General features: G+C 46.8%; 3 protein-coding genes across 5 annotated transcripts in view; 1 reads left to right on the top strand and 2 right to left on the bottom strand.

Moving 5' to 3' along the window:
- Positions 1–20,661, bottom strand: part of LOC127032443 (zinc finger protein OZF-like) — a 605,001-nt gene that overhangs the window by 524,926 nt on the left and 59,414 nt on the right. The gene's annotated exons all lie outside the window — the stretch shown is intronic.
- Positions 1–20,661, top strand: part of LOC127032454 (butyrophilin subfamily 1 member A1-like) — a 199,953-nt gene that overhangs the window by 175,420 nt on the left and 3,872 nt on the right. The gene's annotated exons all lie outside the window — the stretch shown is intronic.
- LOC127032460 (zinc finger protein RFP-like) lies at positions 813–15,510 on the bottom strand. Of its 2 annotated transcripts, XR_007768837.1 has the most exons (8): positions 15,034–15,510; positions 13,328–13,423; positions 9,682–9,912; positions 9,428–9,450; positions 8,530–8,645; positions 5,881–5,940; positions 3,215–4,186; positions 813–2,719 (listed from the first exon to the last, which is right to left on the bottom strand). XR_007768837.1 is itself a non-coding variant. In XM_050919750.1 (7 exons), the coding sequence occupies exons 1-7, from the start codon at positions 15,448–15,450 to the stop codon at positions 3,669–3,671; spliced, it is 1,461 nt and encodes a 486-aa protein (XP_050775707.1). In that variant the 5' UTR covers positions 15,451–15,510; the 3' UTR covers positions 813–3,668. The 2 variants fall into 2 exon arrangements, 1 of the variants encoding a protein (XP_050775707.1); XM_050919750.1 differs by having other exon boundaries at positions 813–4,186.

Genomic DNA, 20,661 nt, shown 5'->3' with positions numbered 1-20,661 from the left:
CAATAGTGCAGTGCTATTCGCCACCTACTTGGGATTACAGCATGGCAAAAAATTTTTTTGAAAAATATGCCATTTCAGTTGACATGAAATTATTTGCAGATTTCACACAAATAGTTCTGCTCATGCACAAAAGGAATTCATACTACCTCCACCCCGTCCCCATTTTGCCCAGTGGCTATGGCACTCACCTGGTGTGTGAGGCACTCAAGCTTGTATCTCAGGAATAGTCCCAACATGGAATTTTTTGATTCACTGAAAATTCCAGAAAAGACTGACTAGTTGGATCCCGAACTGATTTTTGTTCTGAACTGCCACTGAACCAAAAAGAACAGATTCCTCAACACTGCTGTTATCTTCAGCCAAATGGAGGCACTTGAAAATTTGAGTCTCCTGCTGCTAACCGTTGCAGCTCAGTAGAACTGTGGGTGGTTCTTTAAGGATTCCTCCCCTCTCACGCTAATTGACTGGAATTACTGTAACATGGCTGCTACTCTGAAACCTGTTAACTATCCAGTTACTCAGTTGCTTTCACAAACCAGCTCAGGAGAGCTGACGGCTAGCTCTGTATACCTGCTATGGAAGTGATTTCTCAGAGTATCTTTCAACATGCTGTAGAATTATGGAGAAAGCATATTCCTTTGTTTAGGATGGGTCAGTCCTGTTTGACTGGAACCCATTTTAAGAATGTGCCCCAGGTGTAAAAAAAAAAAATCCTGCCCTTGAAGAGTTCAACCAAGAGATCCTAAGTAAGGGTTAATTATACTCAGAAATCATGACTCTCGTGATCAATTCATGAGAGTTGGCATGTCTGCTCTGCCCAGTCTGGATTGCTCCAGAAAACACCCAGAAAATGTATTTCGGTTTTAAAGGTTCCAACACCACAAACAGAGAAGGAAAAGGAACAATTTGTGGTATAGACAGAGAAAATGTAACTAAACCCACACACCCTTTGTCTCAGGGAGTCAGGATAGCTTGCCCTGACTAAATAAGACAGGGCAGCCATGGTGATGCAAAGGAGAGAGAAGTGTTTGTTTTGGAGGTGATTAGCCATTTACAAATCTAACCACACTACTCCTCTGTACAAGCCAGAGGGTCCTGTTCAATTCCACAGAGAAGGGTAAATCTCCTGTGTTAAGGGACAGGTTTGCCCCCTCCCAGGCCGTCAGAGTCTAAGAAGACTCAGGATACACCTACTCTGCAAATGAAGACCCGTATCAGCAAGTCTTAGTGCTCAGGTCAACTGACTTGGGCTCACGGGGCTCAGCTTTGGGGCTAAAATAACAATATCGTAGTTCAGGTTTGGGCTGGAGCCCGGGCTCTGAAACCTGATGTGAGAGGACAGTCTCAGATCTCAGGCTCCAGCCCAAGCCAGAATGTCTAAATTATTATTTTTAGCCCTGCAGCCTGCTTTGACAACCCCACTAGGCCCCTAGCTGCATCTTCAGGTACCCAATACCTTTGAAAATCCAGCCCTAAGTCATTTTTGAAAAGATGCTTTTGAAAAACTTCCATGTCTACACTTATAAACATGGGTGGGGGGGAACTTCTCCCTTGGGGAGGATAGCCTCATCTCACCTCTTCCGGCCAAGGGCGCACCCCTTCTATCCATACCCGCACCCCATTCCACCCCTTCCCCTGCCCCTGTTCCAGCTCCAGCCCACCTCTTCCCCTGATGCTCTGCTCCTTGCTCTCTCCTTCACTCCCACCGCCCCTCTCCACTGCGGCCTTGAGACCACAAAAGTTCTGTGCCTTGACTGGGGACTGTGGCAGGGAGCGAGAGCTCCTCCAGCCCTGGGGCCTTGGTGGGGGGAGATTTTTTCAGGGGCTCAAATTGGCCAGGGCCCCTGGGATAATCTGACACTACCTGCCCCCTGCCCTGGCAGCTCAAAGTTTGGGGAGGCTTAGCCTCCCCCAGCCTTCATTACTCATCACAGATGCTTACAGCAGCACAGCTGCGCCTATACAGCTGTACCATAAGAGTGCTCATGTAGCCATGTTATGCCAATGGGAGAGAACTCACCCGTCAACATAATAAAACCAGCTCACTGAGCAGCAGTAGCTATGTTGGTGGGACAGCATCTCCCACTGACATAGCGCTATGCACACGAGCACGGATGCTGGTAAAACTTATGTAATTAATTATGATTGTATGGAGCTAGGAATGGTATCACTACATGGCAAGGTCTGACAGTCAGTGCTAAATATCTGAACAGACCCATTTTTAATGTTAATTCCTAAAGGCATTAACAGATTTATTTGTAAGTTCTCAGGTGATGTGTTCTGTAATTCTGGGGGAGAAAATCTGCACTTTTCTCACTGAATGGAAGTTGAATAGCTGCTTTAAGTGGAAGGCCTTAGACATGGAGTTGCTCCTGACATCTTCAAAATCATCATCATTATTACTGTTATTACTTTTAATATTTAGACTGTAAGCTCTTTCCCTTAGGAGCTGTCTCTCATGATGTGTATTTACAGCACCTAGATCCCCACCAGAGAAGCAGCAGGGAGTTGTAGAGCTTGTGAGTGATGGAGAGATGTGTGTGTCTCTGTTTCTCATCTCTTCCTCCAAAGGAATCTGTTTAGAAACAGCAGGGCCCAGGTGGAGAAGTTTATCTAGGGAACACAAACAGACCAGGAGAGGGGAAGGCAGTGGGGCCTGAAAGCTGAGCACAGAGCTGAGCTGAGCATTCAGAGGCAGCCTGAGAATTTCAGAGCAGGCCTGAAAAAATAATCTATTTTCATTCCCACCACATACTCAGTTCCTGTCCACTGTGATCACCTGACTCTGCAGAGGGCTGGCCCACTGATTGTGGGGAGGGTCAGTGACAGAATCATTAGACAAACTTTACTGATGTATTTTCCCTGCGTAAAGCTTTATCTGTATCCTCCTTTCCCAGGCTCCTAATGCAGAGAAGGCAGCTAGTCTGGTGGTTTAGCTGTTCATTTGGAAGACCCAGGTTCAATTCCCTGCTCTGTGACAGCCTTCCTAGATGACTTCAGGCAAGTCATTTATGTGCTCTCTGCTAGACGTTCCTCTCTCTAAAATGGGGTAACAGCAATTCCCCACCTCACAGAAGTGTTGTGAGTCTAAACAGAGTGTACACCCACCCCAGTAGATATAGTGACTCACAGACCATCATCTATCTGCAGGGCCCACAGACCCTCTCTCTGCAGGGCCCACCTCCCCTCTTCTCAACATCCCTGGGACAACCACAGCAATCGCTCACCTGGGGAAGGAATCCTAAGGCTATCTGAATGCAGCACAGGAGCTGAAAACAAGGGGGAGGAGCCAGACAGCTCTCTGCAGGTCGATTTGAGGAATGCATTACAGCCATGACCAGGTTCCCTTCACATGACATGCATGTTCTCTTTTGTGGGACCACAGAGTCATACAAGTCTTGGGGCTCCTGGAAACTCCCCTGCCCCCTTCAGAGACAGGCAAGCTGTGAACCCCCATTTTCCAGTCCTTGCAGGGCTGTTATGGTCCCTCAGAGGGAGAGAGACAGAGACAAGTACAAGACACACAATGGGGCAGAGACAGCAGCTTCTCTGGTCTGTTCACTTTGCATTTAAACATCTCTGCAGGAACGTGGGGCCAAAGAGACTAGGATATCAGAGGCTGGAGCAGCTCATTTCATGAGACTGGGAGCCACGTGCCACCGGGTGCCTCAGGAATAGAGTGTGAGCTGGGAACCTATACCCCAGACCCAGAAGAAAGGGCGGAGTCTCTCCCCCATGAATGAGGTTGATGGGAAAGTGAAGATCGGGTCCTCGCTATCAGCATTGAAAAATGCCACCTGCCCCTGTTCACAGTCCAGAGACACCTGGATCCTGCTAGGGACACAGCTCAGAGACAGGGGGGTTGGACGTGAGGTAAGAGCCTGGAACTGGAACCCCCACCTCTGCACAGCCCAGATCCCTCCCTCAGGGGCAGCACTGAGCTCCTCCTTTCTCTTCACAGACTCTGTGGCCACCCCCACCGCCCAGGCTGTCCCATCCCCAACCTCCACCTCCCAGCAATGTCTCCCTGAGGTGAATCCCTCACAGCCCAGCACACAAGGAGACAAATCAAATCTCTGGGGATGTTCTGGGCAGTTCAGCCGTATGACGTCCCAGGTCAAAATTTTCCGATCCACAGACAGGAGAAGCCGGGGATGAGCTGTATCTGGATCCAATGTCACACTCACTGGGGAGAGAAGCAGAGCACTTCAGGAAGAGCACAGTCCCCGCAGGAGAGCCCATCCCAAAGAGAAGTTTCAGGAGGGAAAGCCCCTCAAACCAGGGGAAGGGGAAAAGGTGCGACAGTTCTGAGTGGTCTCTCTACTCCATTTTCCTCAGTAAATATGAAAATGGAACCTGCGGTGGGATTTTCAGGAACACCTAAGGAAGTTAGGGGCACAAGGCCCATTGGGACTTGACTTGTGCTGCCAACTCCCTTAGATGCTCCTGACAATCCAACCCAGAAATGTCCGTGAGCAGTGCTGGGGCAGAGTAAAGGGTGTTTGGGTGCCTGTCGGGAGACTTTTTCTGTGTATTGGCTGTATGTGAACTGGCTGCTCAGGCTGATATCAGGATTTTTGGAGTACAATGAAGCCAGGCCCCCACTAACTCAATGAGGTATTTCTGTGCCTGTCACACGACACCTTTGGACACCACCTGACCGGTTCCAGACCAGATGGGCCTGGTTGAGGCACAAACGGGTCAAACCCTGCTGATTTTGGGGACAATCAGAAAACTGGAAAAGTCCAATTTTCACTAAAGTCAGGCCCACAGAGGCCCGGCGTGATGTGGGCAGAGGTATCTGTCTGGCTCCCCCTGCTGCCACCTAAATTTATGACAGGTAGCTGCTAGCGGGGTCTCACACTGCATTGCTTATGTACGCTGAGCTGTATACCCAGCTGGGCTCCTCTCCCCCAGTACAGCCCATTCCCACAGGGAGGTCCCTTACCCTCACTGTACCCAGCCCCCCAAGCAAGGCCTCCTGCCTGCCCAGTCCAGCCAGTGCCCTCACCACCCCCAAGCTGGTATCCTCACCTTCATCCTCTCAGTCCCACTCTGACCAGCCACGCCCCTAACTTCCCACTCCAGTCAACACCCCGCCACACTCCATAGGTGTGTCTCACCTCACACTGTCCAGGTCCCCTAGCTGGAGTCTTCATTCCAGGGCTGCCCAGAGGGGGGGACAAGTGGGGCAATTTGCCCCAGGCCCTGGGTCCCTCAGGGGCCCCCACAAGAGTTTTTTGGGGCCCCTGGAGCAGGGTCCTTCACTCACTCCGGGCCCCTGGAGCTCCTTCCACTCCGGGTCTTTGGCGGCAATTCAGCGGTAGGGGGTCCTTCCACTCCGGGACGGGACGCCAAAGTGTCCTGAAGACCCATGGTGGGGAGTCCTTCCACCCCGGGATCTGCTGCCAAAGTGCTGGGTCATCGGTTGCAATTCAGTGGCGGGGGCCCCCCGCTGCCAAAGACCCCAGGCCCTCTGAATCCTCTGGGTGGCCCTGCTTCATTCCCTCCCCATGCTGGCCAGACCCCACTAGCTGGGCCCCTAACCTCCTCTGCACCTCAGCCACAACCTCCTAGCCATTCTGGCTAGCCCCAATGGCCAAGCCTCCATTTGCACGGAAAAACTGGAAAACAGACAGAGCTCGGCCTACATGAGCAAATGTGCGACAAACGTGTGACAAACTAGTGATGTAATCTTAGCTTACGGCTCCTTAGAATCTAATCATTTTTATACTGTTTTAGTTTGCTGTGTAATTTTCTTTCTTTCTTTCACAACAAGTAAACAAAGTTATTATTTTGGGGAAGTATCTTTCCTTCTAATTTAGTAATAAATAAATAAATAAATAATAACAATAATAGCAACTCCGCCTGGAAACATACCCTTCCCATCTGATCCCATGGATTTCCCCTTTCTTGTCTTCAGTTCCAATGGCAGAACTTCTAGTGGAAAGAACAGGGGAAAGAGACAAGACTTCATGCTGTTGTGTTTATGGGATGTCACTGCTCTTTGTTAACATAACTGCATTTTGGTTATGAGAGAGAAACCGATAGAGCCAGACATAAAGACAGACAAAACAGTGAAGAAAGAGCCACACCCATTTTTCCAGTGTGGCTAGGTTAAAACAGATCAGAAACTTTGCCTTTTCCCTCTGATGGCAGTGTAACCCAGTGGTCAGTGTGTTTTGTCTCTGTATGTGCCCAATTCACAGAGAATGCAAGTCTGTGACAGCCTCAGCGAGTTCCTTAGTTCAAGATGTAGAGATTCCTGTGCTCAGCTGAGGGTGCTTGGTTTGATCCCTAGGGTTGGCCACAATAGTGGCTTTCACGTAAGAAGGGACTTATCTGCGTTTGAAGCACTGGGGACCTCAGCTGTTTGGGATGAGCTTTGTCTGTTGAGCAGAAGTATATAACCCACTGGTAAATGTGGTGTGTCCCACCTCTGATCTACAGGGGATGTGAGTTTGTTACAAAACTCGGGTAGGAAGCTTGGCTCCACAGGTATAAGTTCTCGACACTCATGATTTTAGCTCTGGAGCCCTAGTTCAATCCATGCTTTGTTGGCCAAGCTAGCAACTGTCACAACAGCATGTCAGTGCACTTTACTGTCACTCAGCAAGTTACACCACCATCCAAAGAGACAGCATCTCAATTTTTAAAGACAGGGAAACTGAGGCTCACAGAGATTAAGGACTAGATTTTTTTTTCTTCAAACATGGCTGCTTCTTTATGGTGTAGAAAGGACTGATATTTTCTTTTATAAATCCCTCAATTATTACATCTCACTCTTGTCCTCACTGTGGAACAGAATTATCCCTAGAACTGAGCAGAGAGTAGTTTTCCCATCTTTCAAATATTTTAGAGAGTTCAAAAATTTTCTCCATCTCAAATTGGGACAAAAAATTGAAGTCTTAAAAATATTTGGTAACTCAAAACAGGGGGAAAAAATCAGTTCAGGCGAATCAAAATGTTTCATTTTGAAAGTTCCCAAACAATTCCTTTTTAATTTTCACCATTTTTTAAACTTTTTTCAGTCTAAATCCGCTGAAATTATACAACAAAAGGTCACTTCAAATTTTCCTTTAAAAAATGTCAACATGAAACATTTTGACAACTATGATACTTATTTTTTCCACAATTTTATTTGAATGGTTGAATTGGAAAAGGTTCAGAAAAGGGCAAAAAAAATTATTAGGGGTATGGAACAGCTTCTGTAAGAGGAGAGGTTAAGAAGACTGGGACTTTTCAGCTTGGAAAAGAGACAGCTAAGGGGAGATATGATAGAGGTCTATAAAATCATGACTGGTGTAGAGAAAGCAGATAAGGACATGTTGTTTACTAATTCTCATACACAAGAGCTAGGGTCACCAAATGAAATGAATAGGCAGCAGGTTTAAAACAAATAAAAGGAAGTATTCCTTCACACAACGCACAGTCAACCTGTGGAACTCATTGCCAGAGGATGTTGTGAAGGCCAAGACCATAACAGAGTTCAAAAAGAACTAGATAAATTCATGGAGGATAGGTCCATCAATAGCTATTAGCCAGGATGGGCAGGAATGGTGTCCCTAGCCTCTGTTTGCCTGAAGCTGGGAATGAGCAACAGGGGATGGATCACTTGATGATTACCTGTTCTGTTCATTCCCTCTGGGACACCTGGCACTAGCCACTGTCGGTAGACAGGATACTGGGCTAAATGGACCTTTGATCTGACCCAGTAGGGCCATTCTTATGTACTTGAATTGGGACATTTTTTGAAACTGATTCCCAAGTAGTTATAATTATCCCCATTTTAAAGATGGGAAAACTGAGGCACAAAGCATGACACATTTTTCAAAAGTGAATACTTAAAGTTAGGAGATTAGCCTTTAAACACAGGGATATTGGACAGATACGTTCACTCCCCAATACCCATTACCACTGTGGAAGGAACCAGGATTTGCCCGTTAGTTTGTAATTAGCTTCTGTCTGTTACTATTGCCCAAGGAGTTAGCAGTGGATTCACAGCCCTTTGGATCAGCCCAGAGTGGGGCCTGCAGGCCCTGGGGAACACAGGGTTGTTTGGGAGAAGTGGGAAACCTGTCTGTGGAAGGATTCTCCTTCCCACCGAGGCCCATTTACACTGCATTGTAAATACGGAAGAAAGCCTAGCTCTGGCCGGATGAGAACTGCCCTTGTGCAGGAACCGGCTAAGACAGTCACACAGCCCAGCAGAAGGGGCAGGCCCAGGCCAAAGGGGACTTTGCTGCACTGATTCTGGGCAGCGCTGCTACCCATAGGCAGCTCCACTTGGGGCTGCACTTTAGACAGACCCCAGCCCATTGGGGATTCTCTTAGCCCCGATCCAGGAGGCACAACAACCTCAGCCTGTAGTTTTGAACTGCAGGAGAAGGGTTGTTCGTCCCTCTCTGTAGAATGTGGCTGAGTAACTAATTTGGGATTATTCTGCTGGCTGCTGTGAAGTGGTGGCTGTCTCCTCCTACAGTCACAGAGACTCCTCTCATTATCCCCTCCTAGTCCCTTTCTCGGTACCTTTCAGTTTGTTCATAGTCAACTTTACAGCAATGTTTTTCTGACAGAAATGGCTGAGGCTCCTTTCCAGCTCAGAAGAAGCCTCCAGCAGCTGCTGGAACTTCCCCTCCTCAGACCTAGAGAGAAAAGAAACATTTTTTGTGTGTGTGATTTTATTACTACACACTAATTACAGCAGCTGGCCCGAGGACCTGGAGTCTGAGGACCTGTCTATGTGGGGAATTTTCTAGAAGTATATGCGTATGGTTATATCACTGGAGCTGTGCCAGAAAACCCCCTGGGTTGACAAACTTATCCAGCCTCTGAGCAGGCACAGCCCAGGCAATGACAGCACAAGCTTTCTACATAGTGGCCACTGATGTGCTTCAGCACTGACCTGGAGACCAGCTCTAGGGATGAGAAGGGAGTTGTCTCCCTGGCTAGTTCAGTCCCTGGCTTTCATCTTCTGTGAGCCAGGATGTTCCCATGTTCTTGTATTTATTGCATGGTGGGCATCTGCCCACTAGGAACTGGTCTGAGAGCCCCAATCACCCATTCCTGAAATGATTTCACCTGTGTCACCAAACCATAAATTAGGTGGCAAATGTTCTGATCACTGCTGACCTGGGCAAAAGAGTAGCCAGTGACTGTGAAATGTAATGAAAGACCCATATTCCATCCCCAGACTCCTGAGGCAGCCATTCCCCCAGAGATGGACATTACCCTTCTCCTAGGACTCCAGTCCTGTATAAAAGGGTAACACCCTGGGGTCAAGGGTCAACACAGGGAGATTGGTCTCTGCAGTGTGACCCTGCCACACACATGGTGCTGTTGTGCCCTAGGGAGATGTGCTAATAAGGTTCCTGAGCCCCTTTCCAATGCCGAGAAGCGTGAAGGGGAGTGAGAAGGCGCCACGTACCTGGTCATGGTGCTCCTGATGTCCTAGAAGGGAGAGAGAGAAAAAAGGGAGCTCAGTCCTACATGCCCCACACTGGGCATTCCTCCTGCTCTGGAGGGGACTCACTGTACCGTTACCACTTCCGTTCCAGAGGGAGTTTTTAGGAGAAAGTTTGCAGCTTTAAACAAATTGATACATTTATTTTCCAAGGCTCATGATTCAGGAACCTTCCCTCCCTGTGTAGGGATCTGAGGGGGGCTTATAATGTCCCTCACCTGCAGGAACTCACTGGCTGGCTGCCGGCACTTCCCCTCCAGCTCACTGATCAGCTCACTGAGATGGGAAATCTCCTTGGAGAGTTTGGTGACATTTTCATCCTGCAGTTTCACAATCTCCTGGTCCAGCTCTGCCAGTCGGGCCAGCAGGAGTCGCTCTTGTTCTCTCAGGAACTGATGCAGCTGCTCAAACTCAGACATAATCGTCTGCCTCTCAGCTTCTGTCTGTTTCTGTAATAGACAACAAGAAACAGAGAGAGGCTGGTCAGGGTCATAGAGAGGAGTCAGGGGTCAGGTCAGGTCAGAAAGCCCTAGGCGTGAGGGAAGGAGCATTTCACTGCAACCCCTGAGAATTCAACACCTGACACTTGAATGTGCCTTGTGGTCACAAGGGAGAAGATTTTCCCACAGGTTCCAGTTTGGACCCTATCTCCCTTCGAAGGAAGGTTTTTGTGTCTCACATGAGGAGGAATTTCTGTGCCCATTGACTTCTGGAGATCCAGGTACCACCGGGCAGCAAGGAGTGGGGTTCAGCCAATATTGACAGGGACTTTGGAGAGAGGCCAGGGGAGAAAGAAAAACCAATAGAACAAACAGATGAAAAACCAGCAATATTGTAAGTATGAAGACAGGATCCTCATTGTTTTTACAAACCACATTGAGACACAAACAGAGAGAGAGAGAGAGAGACACGCCACCAAACACACAGAAACTGATTCCCCCTCTTCATCCCACCCCACACAGATAGTGAAAAACCCACAGAGAACAGACAGCTACTCTACATTTCTCTTACCTTTCTCTCTGCTGCAACTGGGGGGCGGACAGCAGGGGCAGGTGCTTGGTCCTCACTCCACTCTCTGGCCCCTCTGAGGCTGTGTGGGTCCCAGGCCAATATGCCCTTTCAGGGTGGTGAGCCCCAAAACTTCTACACAGCCTCCCGGGGAACCCTTATCCCTGCATCCCAAGGTGTGGTGGGGGCAGGGATAAGGGGTCCCTGGGGTGCTAGAGCATACTGCACCCAAAGCCCTGGTGATGCAGTTCACTGCTCTGCAGCCAGCAGCAGCCAGCTGGGTGTGTGTTGTGTTGTGTTGTGTTGTGTTCCCTCAGATACCTTCCTTTTATGTCAAATTTCAAAATAAACAGAGACAAATAAATAAAAAAACAACCAAACAAAAACCCCTTAACTGGACAGCCCACTTTAAACATTAAGAATTGCAAAGTTTCATCTTACTAGTTTGACAGCCCTGGAGCCTGATATCCTAATTAGCCTCTGAACAGGGGCACATGGGCATTTTCCTGACAGCGTGACTCTGCCTAGAGCCGGAGAGCCCAATTCTCACATTAGATGGCAGTTCAGTATAAAACCTTTTCTCACTGCAGCCATTCTACTGAAAGAGCCACCAGAGGAGCCAGTTATGCCATGTATGTACTCATGTGCTCCTTGTGGGCACCTAAGTCCCATCAACAGCAGTGCCACACTTAGGAAATAGGGTGGGCAGTAGAGTTTTCCCACAGTGCACTACATTCCTAGGGCTAGAGTGTCACCACGGGGACGGGGTTGTGTGTGTGTGCTAGGCACTCTGGGATAGTGTTACTTTGACTCAGGCCCCACCTATGCACAGCAGTGTGGATGCCAGATCCCTAGGTTCATGCATGAGTCAGCAAATTGTTAGCCTAGGGTTAAAGTGCAGTGTAGACACTCAAGCCTGGGGTTCCCTGATACAGGTCAGCTGACTCGACTCTCACTATCCCTTGGCCTGCATTGCTGGATATACTCTCTGTGGTTATGCCAGCGTAGCTACAGTGCTGTAGTATACTTTCAGCTCAGGTTGACATTCCAGTAGACGGGGCACTGGATGGAGTCAGAAGACCTGGGTTCTGTTCCTAGCTCTGCTCCTTGGTGACCTTGGCAAGTCACTTACCCACCTAGTGCCAAAATGAGAATAATGATATTGACCTCCTTTGTAAAGAGCTTAAGAACATAAAAATGGCTGTATTGGGTCAGACCAAAGGTCCATCTAGCCCAGGATCCCGTCTTCTGACAGTGGCCAGTGCCTCAGAGGGAATGAACAGATCATAGAATAGAATCATAGAATATCAGGGTTGGAAGGGACCTCAGCAGGTGATCTAGTCCAACCCCCTGCTCAAAGCAGGACCAATCTCAACTAAATCATTCCAGCCAGAGCTTTGTCAAGCCTGACCTTAAAAACCTCTAACGAAGGAGATTCCACCACCTCCCTAGGTAACCCATTCCAGTGCTTCACCACCCTCCTAGTGAAAAAGTTTTTCCTAATATCCAACTTAAACCTCCCCCATTGCAACTTGAGACCATTACTCCTTGGTCTGTCATCAGGTACCACTGAGAACAGTCTAGATCCATCCTCTTTGGAACCCCCTAATCATCAAATGATCCATCCCCTGTTGCTCATTCCCAGCTTCTGGCAAACAGAGGCTAGGGACACCATTCCTGCCTATCCTGGCTAATAACCATTGATGGACCTATCCTCCATGAATTTATCTAATTCTTTTTTGAACTCTCTTATGGTCTTGGCCTTCACAACATCCTCTGGCAATGAGTTCCACAGGTTGACTGTGCGTTGTGTGAAGGAATACTTCCTTTTATTTGTTTTAAACCTGCTGCCTATTCATTTCATTTGGTGACACCTAGCTCTTGTGTTATGAGAAGTAGTTAACAATACTTCCTTATCTGCTTTCTCTACACCAGTCATGATTTTATAGACCTCTGTCATATCTCCCCTTAGCCATCTCTTTTCCAAGCTGAAAAGTCCCAGTCTTCTTAATCTCTCCTCTTACAGAAGCTGTCCCATACCCTTAATAATTTTTTTTGCCCTTTTCTGAACCTTTTCCAATTCCAATATATCTTTTTTGAGATGGGGCAACCACATCTGCACACAGTATTCAAGATTTGGGCATACCATGGATTTATGATATTTGATACATGATATTTTCTGTCCTATTATCTATCCCTTTCTTAATAATTCCCAGCATCTATTCGCTTTTTTGACGGCCGATGCACATTGAGTGGATGTTTTCAGAGAACTATCCACAATGACTCCAAGATCTCTTTTTTGTATGATAACAGTTAATTTAGACCCCATCATTTTATGTGTATAGTTGGTATTATGCTTTCCAATGTGCATTACTTTGCATTTATCAACATTAACTTTCATCTGCCATTTTGTTGCCCAGTCACATAGTTTTGAGAGAGCTTTCTGTAGCTCTTCACAGTCTGCCTGAGTCCTGACTATCCTTAGTAATTTTGTATCATCTGCAAATTTTGCCACCTCACGGTTTACCCCTTTTTCCAGATAATTTATGAATATGTTGAATAGAACAGACACCTGGGGGAGCTATTGATGAAAAATGCTATATAAGACCTAGGTATTATCTATAATATTGGGGTGCATCTCCCCTGCTGCACTATGGTCTCCCCTCTGGCATCCAATCTCTCTTACAAGCCAGTATTTCTGAATCAAATCTTTTCTGAACTTTCTCCAAGAGAAGTTTTGATATTCTGATGTTTTGTCCTGCATCCAGATGAAAATAAATATTGAAATATCAGAATTTCCCATGGAATGGAAATTCAATTTTTCAGTCAGATCCATTAATAACTATTGGCACATACCAGATGTTCCCAGCTTCTCTGTGTATCCATCATTTGAATTTCCTGTAGTTTTTCTCTCTCTTTCTTCAGAGACATCAAATGGGTCTGAATTTTTTTCTGAGTAGAAAAAAAAGTTGTAATTATTTGAGAATTTATTTATTTACTGTGGGAGGGTGGATTTTAGGAACAAAATCTATGTGTATTGTCGTATTGGAGAGGGGTGGTAGCTGCCTGTGTGTTCTGATCTATGGGTATTTGTAGAGTTTTTTGAAGTTTATGGCTGTGCTTGACCACTTTCATTCATGCTAAATGAGGGAGCAGTTCAGTGTCCATTTGTTTAGTGATAGCTGAAACAACAGATGCTACCACCCAAGTCATGGGCCAACACAGTGAGGCTGGAGTAGAAGTTGACCCACATGAACTGAGGGGTTTCCCAGGGACTGGCTGCAACCACAGAGGCTGTGGATTGATTGGATGGCAGCTGTGTCAGTCTGTGTGTAGCAGAAGGGCGCGGGAGGGGACAGGAGAAAAGTAGCCAGAATAGCCAAAGAAACACAGATAGCATGGCCCAGAGCAGCAGACAAAAGAGGGAGTTTGTTTTGGGCAGAGTGCTGGCTGGAAAAACAGGCTTGGACTTGTGAGCAAGGAAACTGTCTTCTGTTGTTTCTGTCTGGTGTGTTCAGGGAAACAGAACTTTGTGTACATTTTTTTAAAAATAAACATGATTGCACCCATCTAATACCCATCAATTTCTCCTCCTAATGGAAACAGCCCTAAATTTTGTCTAATAGCTCAGGCCAAAAGGGATGACATTTTAAACAATCGTTGATCAGATAGACATTGAATGGAACCAAGTTCCTTTTCCATAACCTATTGGCATTACTGTAACCATCAGAATACAATAGAGCAAGATGGATACATTGGGGAAAGGTCTGATGTATGAATCAGAGCTGGGTGACATTTTTTTCAGTAAATAATTTATTCATTGAAGAATTCAGTTTGGGGCCAACTGAAACTGTTTGTGAATTTGGGTCACATTTGGCGAACAGTTTGGGAGGAGGAAAAATACAGAAAGTCAAAATGTTTCAATATAACATTTTCAAAACAAATGTTACAACTTTTTCAAATTTTAAAATTATGCTTCAGTTTTAAATTTAGTTAGATTTAATTTTTTTTACAAAGGGGGAGAAGAAAAGGGGAAAGAGTGCTCAAAAATTAATTGAAACATTTAGTTTCAGGTTGAACAAAGTATTTCATTTCAGATTAAACAAAATATTTTGTTTGACCCAAATGATTTGTTTTCCCAGTTTTCATTTTGGTTAAGGGAAAAATGCTATTTTGTGTCAATCTGAAACTATTACTTGTTTCGGTTTCTCAGGTCAGTCACTGAACTGCAAAATCAATTATTTCCCCAGCTCTAGTGTAGCTGTCATTTAAAAGTTTCTGTTCTCCAGAAAACTTCTTTTATTTAATCTTTATTGCAATCAGTGTGTTACAGAGTTGGGAAATTCTATTACAATAACAACAGATATATAGAGAGGAATTAAGTGTTATCAGCAAATTGCAACGAAATTGAACTGTCTTTAAAATCTAGACCTGAAGAAGAGCTCTGTGGAAGCTTGTCTTTTTCACAAACATAAGTTGGTCCAGTAAAAAATATTACCTCACTCATCTCATCTCTTTAAAATCCAAAGCTGTAACTATCACACTACATGATGATGTCCTACCTTGTACTCCTGGGCAGCCTCCTCTATAGGAACCACAGCATGAGCTCTGTGCTCCTTGGATCTGTCACACACCAGGCAGATGGGGGTCTGATCCTCCTCACAGAACAGTTTCAGGGCTTCCCCATGTGTCTCACACACTTTCTCCCCTTCGGCTCCTTTTGCTACCTGTAATCTCAGCTGTTTGGCAAGTTCTACAACATTTGCCAGCTGCCTGTTAGGCCTGAAGTTTCTGTGTTGAAGGATTTCTCTGCACTGAGGGCAGGAGAAGTTGGCATTGGATCCCTGCCAGCACTGGGTGACACAGAGCCGACAGAAATTGTGCCCACAGTCTAGAATCACTGGGGCTTTAAAATACTCCAGACAGATAGGACAAGTAGCTTCCTCCTGAAGGCTTTCTACAGGGTTCTCCGTAGCCATGACTCTCTGTGGGGGAGTGTAACTGAGTAGCTGTGCAGTGCTTCCCTGAGCTCAGTCAGGTTTCCGGCTAGCCCTGCACCAGGAAGGGGGCGGGCTCTCTCACGAATCTGACTCCTGATGTCTTGCTTTGCTGGAAGGAGTCCGTTGTTAAAGCGATAGCCCAGAGCAGTAGCTCTCAACCTTTGCAGACCACTGTCCCCGTTTCAGGGATCTGATTTGTCTTGAGTACCCCAAGTTTCACCTCACTTAAAAACTACTCTGCTGCAAAATCAGACATAAATATACAAAAGTGTCACTTCACACTGTTAATGAAAAATTGCTTCTTTTCTCATTTTTACCATATAGTTTAAAATAAATCAGTTGGAATATACATATTGTACTTACATTTCAGTATATAGTATATAGAACAGTATAAACAAGTCATAGTTGTATGAAATTGTAGTTTGTACTGACTTCACTAGTCCTTTTTATGCAGTCTGTTGTAAAAGTAGGCAAATATCCAGATGAGTTGAAGTCCCCCCTAGAAGACGTCTGCATACCCCCAGGGGTATGTGTATGCCTGGTTGAGAACCACTGGCTCGAGGAACACTGATGAGGAATGGAATATTTTCTGTCTAAGGATGACACTGTTATTAAGTTCAAGGTAAATAAGTTGGGAATGTTGTGAATATCTGTCCGTTACTTACAGAGATATAGGATGACATTGTAGTTTTCTCAAACAATTAAACAGTACAATGCATGGAAATGCAGTTAAGATCCAAAATCCTTATTGCTGTGCCCATCCTCCACCAGACTCCTGGAGCCTTGCATATAATATGAGGCAGAACTTTTGTTTAGGAAACTTTAGATATGAATTATGTTTATTATGGTAGTGCCAAAGGACCAACCAGAAATGGGGCATCTATTGTGCGAGGCACACGGACCAACACTTTCAGACTAATTTCAGGGACATTTGTGGCATTAACTTGCTAATAAGACCTCTCTGAATACACACACAGTATAAGTTCCTTTATTTTATTTTGCTAAATAATAATATAAACACAGATTTACCCTATTAATGATCGTGCTGAAGTACAGTGAATGTGGCACTCTTTCCCGTTATTAGCATCCCTTATTTGGACTGAGCTGGCAACAGTCCTGTTGCAGACACAGATTCACTTTGCTGGAAGTATACCCCTTAGTGTCTATTCTTTCTTAGTTTTGCCTTTTAGCAATTCTGGCCGTGACAGGATTTTCAGCATCTGGGCAAAAATTCACACACAGCAAAGAAGTGCTAGCCAAGACCCCCTTGCCATTTCTCAACATGGGAAGGACAAGGTGGGTATATGTTAGTGAATCCCCACACTGAAAATCTATGGAATAGAAGATTCTCTCTGCTTATTTTTCACTAATTTCCATAACATCTCAGGTCTTGATCCAGCACAGCTATAACAGCACCACTAGTGCCCGGGAGGAGGGACTTGCAATTAAATCCCTAGTCAGTCTCAGCAGAGAGGCAGGGACACAGAGGTAGAAAATCAGGGGCTATCCCAGCCAGAATGGTGCTGTTGGGGAGTGTGAGAAATGGTCCCAGCCTCCCCAGAGCTGACCTCTGCCTCTAACACTCTGATTCTCTGTGTCCCCAGTGAATGTGACTCTGGATCCAGACACAGCAAATCTCCACCTCATCATTTCTGCAAATCACAAAAGTGTGAGATGAGAACACTGGGGCACAATCTGCCTGAGATATTTGAGCCTGTTCCCCATGTGCTGAGATATGAGGAGTTCATTTCAGGGACACATCCCTGGGAGGTGGCAGTCAGGGGCTGTGGATGTTGGTGGACCCTGGGGGCTGCCAGTTAGTCTGTGAGGAGAAATGTGGTGGGGGGGGCATTCACCTTTAAACATGAAGGGGGGGGTCTGACCTGTGCAGTAGTGTCAGGGTCAATACTGGGCTCTCACCTCCCTTGTGACCTTTCCTGCCCTTGACTGCAAGGCCCAGGAAGATCTGGGTCGCTCTGAACTATGAAGAGGGGAAGGTGACATTTTACAGTGCTAATAAAAAGGCCCCAGTCTTCACTTTCACCAAAGCTTCATTCACTGATGAGAAAATCTTCCCTGCATTCTAGCTCTGGGATGCAGGATCCCTGTTCAAATTGTGTCACTGAGACACAGGATAAAATAATTCATGAGGCCCAGGCAATGGGATTCTCTAGCCTCTGATGTCCTAATCACAACGGCTCAGGAGGACTCCAGTGTTACTTTGTGGTAGAGCTGGGTGAATAATTATTTCTTGGGTTTGGGGTCAAACCAAAAAAAAGTTGAAAAAATCATTTTGGGCTGAATTATATGCTTAGTTTGATCAGAAACAAAATATTTTTCTCTTTCTTTCTTGTTAAATCTAGCTAACTTCTGAAACAAAACATCATTTTAAAATGACAAGTCAAAATACTTCTTTTAAAAATATCAAAATAAAATGTGAGAGAGATAAGGAGGGTGAAGTAATATTTTATCATTTTTATCTTTTATCAGACCAAATTCTGTTGGCTATAGAGACAAGCTTTTGGGCTACATAGAGCTCTTCTTCAGGTCTGGGAAACTTGCGCAGGCCCGGTCTATACTACAAAGTTAGGTGGACATATGCCACCTTGCATTGGCCTAGTTGTGCATGGGTCTACACCTAAAGTTGTCTTCCACTGAAGTAAGTGCCCTGTTACATGGACTTAGTAATACCAACTCTCTGAATGGCACTGAGCCATGGTCAATGTTCATAGATTGGCAACAGTGAGAGTGTAGACACTGCGTTACCTATCTCAACCCTAACAGTCCTCCAACCCATAGGCACCAACTTCCCCTGTAGCCGGGGGGTGCTTGACCCCTTTCTCTGCCCCAGGCCCGGCCCCCACTCCACCCCTTCCTGCAAGTACCTGCCCCATCTCTTCCCCTCCCTGCTCTGCCCCCCACATTCCACCCCTTTCCCCAAGCCCCTGCCTCTTCCCACCCCCACCTTGCCTCTTTCCCACCTCTTTCCGCTCCCTCCCCCGAGCATACCCGGTCCCTGCTCCTCTCTCTCCCAGTCCCTCCCACGCACTGTGAAACAGCTGTTCACAGCAGGTGGGAGGAGGAGTTAATTAGCAGGACTGCCTGTTAATTAGCCAATTAACTAATTACCCAGGTAATTAGTACCTGCTAATTTTTCTGCCTGAGTGTTCCAGCCCCAAAGCACTCATAGAGTCAGCACCTATGCTCTAGCCACTGGCACACAGTGCCTGACACTGACTGCTCTGGTCATAATTGTGAACATCACTGCCCAGGGGTCACAGGAACCAGAAGCCCATCCCCATCTAAAGACCCACATGAATTTTTGAAATGTCTTTTCCTGATTGTCTGGCTGGGCAAGTGTACCTAGCAGTTCTCCATTGTTGTGTGCAATTGCTCAGCTGATCTTGCCTGCTATAGACTCCAGACATGCTCCTTCCTGGAGTAGACAGGAAATATTAGATCCCTTGATTCTGTGGGAAGAAAAGGCTGTGCTTGTACAGCTCTGATCCAACAGTTGAAATGTCAACATCTACAAGCAGATTGCTTGGGGGATACAGAAGGTCTACAACAGAGAACAGCAGCATGGGCTGGGGGCACTGCCATTGTATCCCTCACCATCCCTCTCTCTTCCCCGGACCTTCTGGCTCTCCCTTCCCCAGCCAATCTCCGCTTGTTCTCATATTCTCCCTCCAGCCTCCCCCCCTTTGCTTCCCTTTATCTAACCACTCAGTTTCCCTCTATTCCAGCTCTGTATCCCTGAGCCCCAGAATTCTCCCCCTGCCCCAATTCCTATGTATTCCCTCAGCCTCCCTTCAGCAGCTCCACATCTGCATGGCCCCATCTCACACTGCACCCCTAATCACCCCCCTCCTGCCCCCTCATACTTCCCTGTTCAGCCCTCAATGCCCTCTGGCTCAGAGTCCCCTGCCCCGCTTTAGTCCTCTTCCAGCTCCCACAACCTTCTGGCTCCCCAGATGTTGATGTCCCAGCCCCAATTTCTCAAGCCCTACAAACCACGGGCGCTGACAGCCAGTTTTCCTCTGCCCAATGCAGGGAATCGCAACCAGCCCAGCTGGAAGCAGCCTGGGGCATCCCCCTGCAAACAAGCTGCAACCTGGAGCATCGCTCCTTGGGGAGGAGATGGTGAGCAGGTCTCACCTTCTCTCCACGTGGGACACTATCTGGGAGCAGGGCTCTGGTTCCCAGTAAGCAGGGCCGGCTCCAGGCACCAGCTAAAGAAACTAAAGGGGCAGCATTCCAGGCACTATTGGGGCAGCATGTCCAGATCTTTGGTGGCAATTGGGCAGTGGGTCCCTCAGTCCCTCTCGGAGAGAAGGACCTGCTGCCGAAGAGTGGAGTGGCGCCATGGTGCTGCCGTGGCTTTTTTTTAATTGTTATTTTTTTTTTTGCGCTGCTTGAGGCAGCAGAAAACCTGGAGCCGGCCCTGCCAGTAAGGGGGGCTGGGGGTCAGGACAGGCTGGGGTCTCCGCACTGGGAGAGTCTCTCAGGGAGCAGCGGGAATGTTCTTCCCCCGCCTGCAGTCAGGGCTCTGGGGTCCCCAGCAGCAGCCAAGGCCCTGGGGTCTTGCAAGGAACGTGGGTTACACCGCAACAGAGTCACTGCAACGACCGCAATTCACTTCTTGCTGCCACGCTGGGTGACCCCGGGAATCGCTCCACTCGGTGCCTCCTGGGTCTTAGCGAGATTGGATGCACTGATCTGACCTCTGTCTGTCTGTCTGTTATTGTTATTATTTATTGTATCGTGTCACACACACACACACCCGGCATGTTCTGTCTGAGTGATAGTGTCTGAATTTGCATGCTCTGGTTTGGCAGCTTTGCAAAATTGTACAGTTATGTGAGTGAATAATGTTACTGGCTATTCTGTGAGATGTGCGGTGTTTGGTAACTCAGTCAAGTTCTCAGTCACTTCTCTCTTTATGTGTTTATTGTTTCTTTCTTTGTGAAAATTCATCAAATACATAAAAAAGATTTCACAGCAGCTTCCCTGACCCAGACCCTCCCCTCCAAGGATCCACATTCCCTAGGACCAGGAGCTCCTCTTGGCATTAAGGAGGCATCAGGCATAGAAGGCACCCTGTCAATGGGAGGACAGAAAGGAGACATCCAGATTGCACGTCTATAGAGACTCGGGGGTTTTCCCGAGAGTTTCCAGTATTAACCACGA

Source organism: Gopherus flavomarginatus, chromosome 12 (genome assembly GCF_025201925.1).
Source record: "Gopherus flavomarginatus isolate rGopFla2 chromosome 12, rGopFla2.mat.asm, whole genome shotgun sequence".
NCBI lineage: Eukaryota > Metazoa > Chordata > Testudines > Testudinidae > Gopherus > Gopherus flavomarginatus.
Note: the sequence above shows the minus strand (reverse complement) of the source record. Positions and strands in the feature narration are given on the sequence as shown.

What these genes read in the sequence shown, in the direction of transcription:
- LOC127032460 (XM_050919750.1), bottom strand. Translation starts at nt 15,450, where the DNA reads ATGGCTACGGAGAACCCTGTAGAAAGCCTTCAGGAGGAAGCTACTTGT. An exon ending in ATCAGGAGCACCATGACCAG is followed by an intron (nt 8,646 to 9,427) that starts GTACGTGGCGCC and finishes TTTTCTCTCTAG; the next exon opens with GTCTGAGGAGGGGAAGTTCC. An exon ending in GACTATGAACAAACTGAAAG is followed by an intron (nt 5,941 to 8,529) that starts GTACCGAGAAAG and finishes TCTTTCCACTAG; the next exon opens with AAGTTCTGCCATTGGAACTG.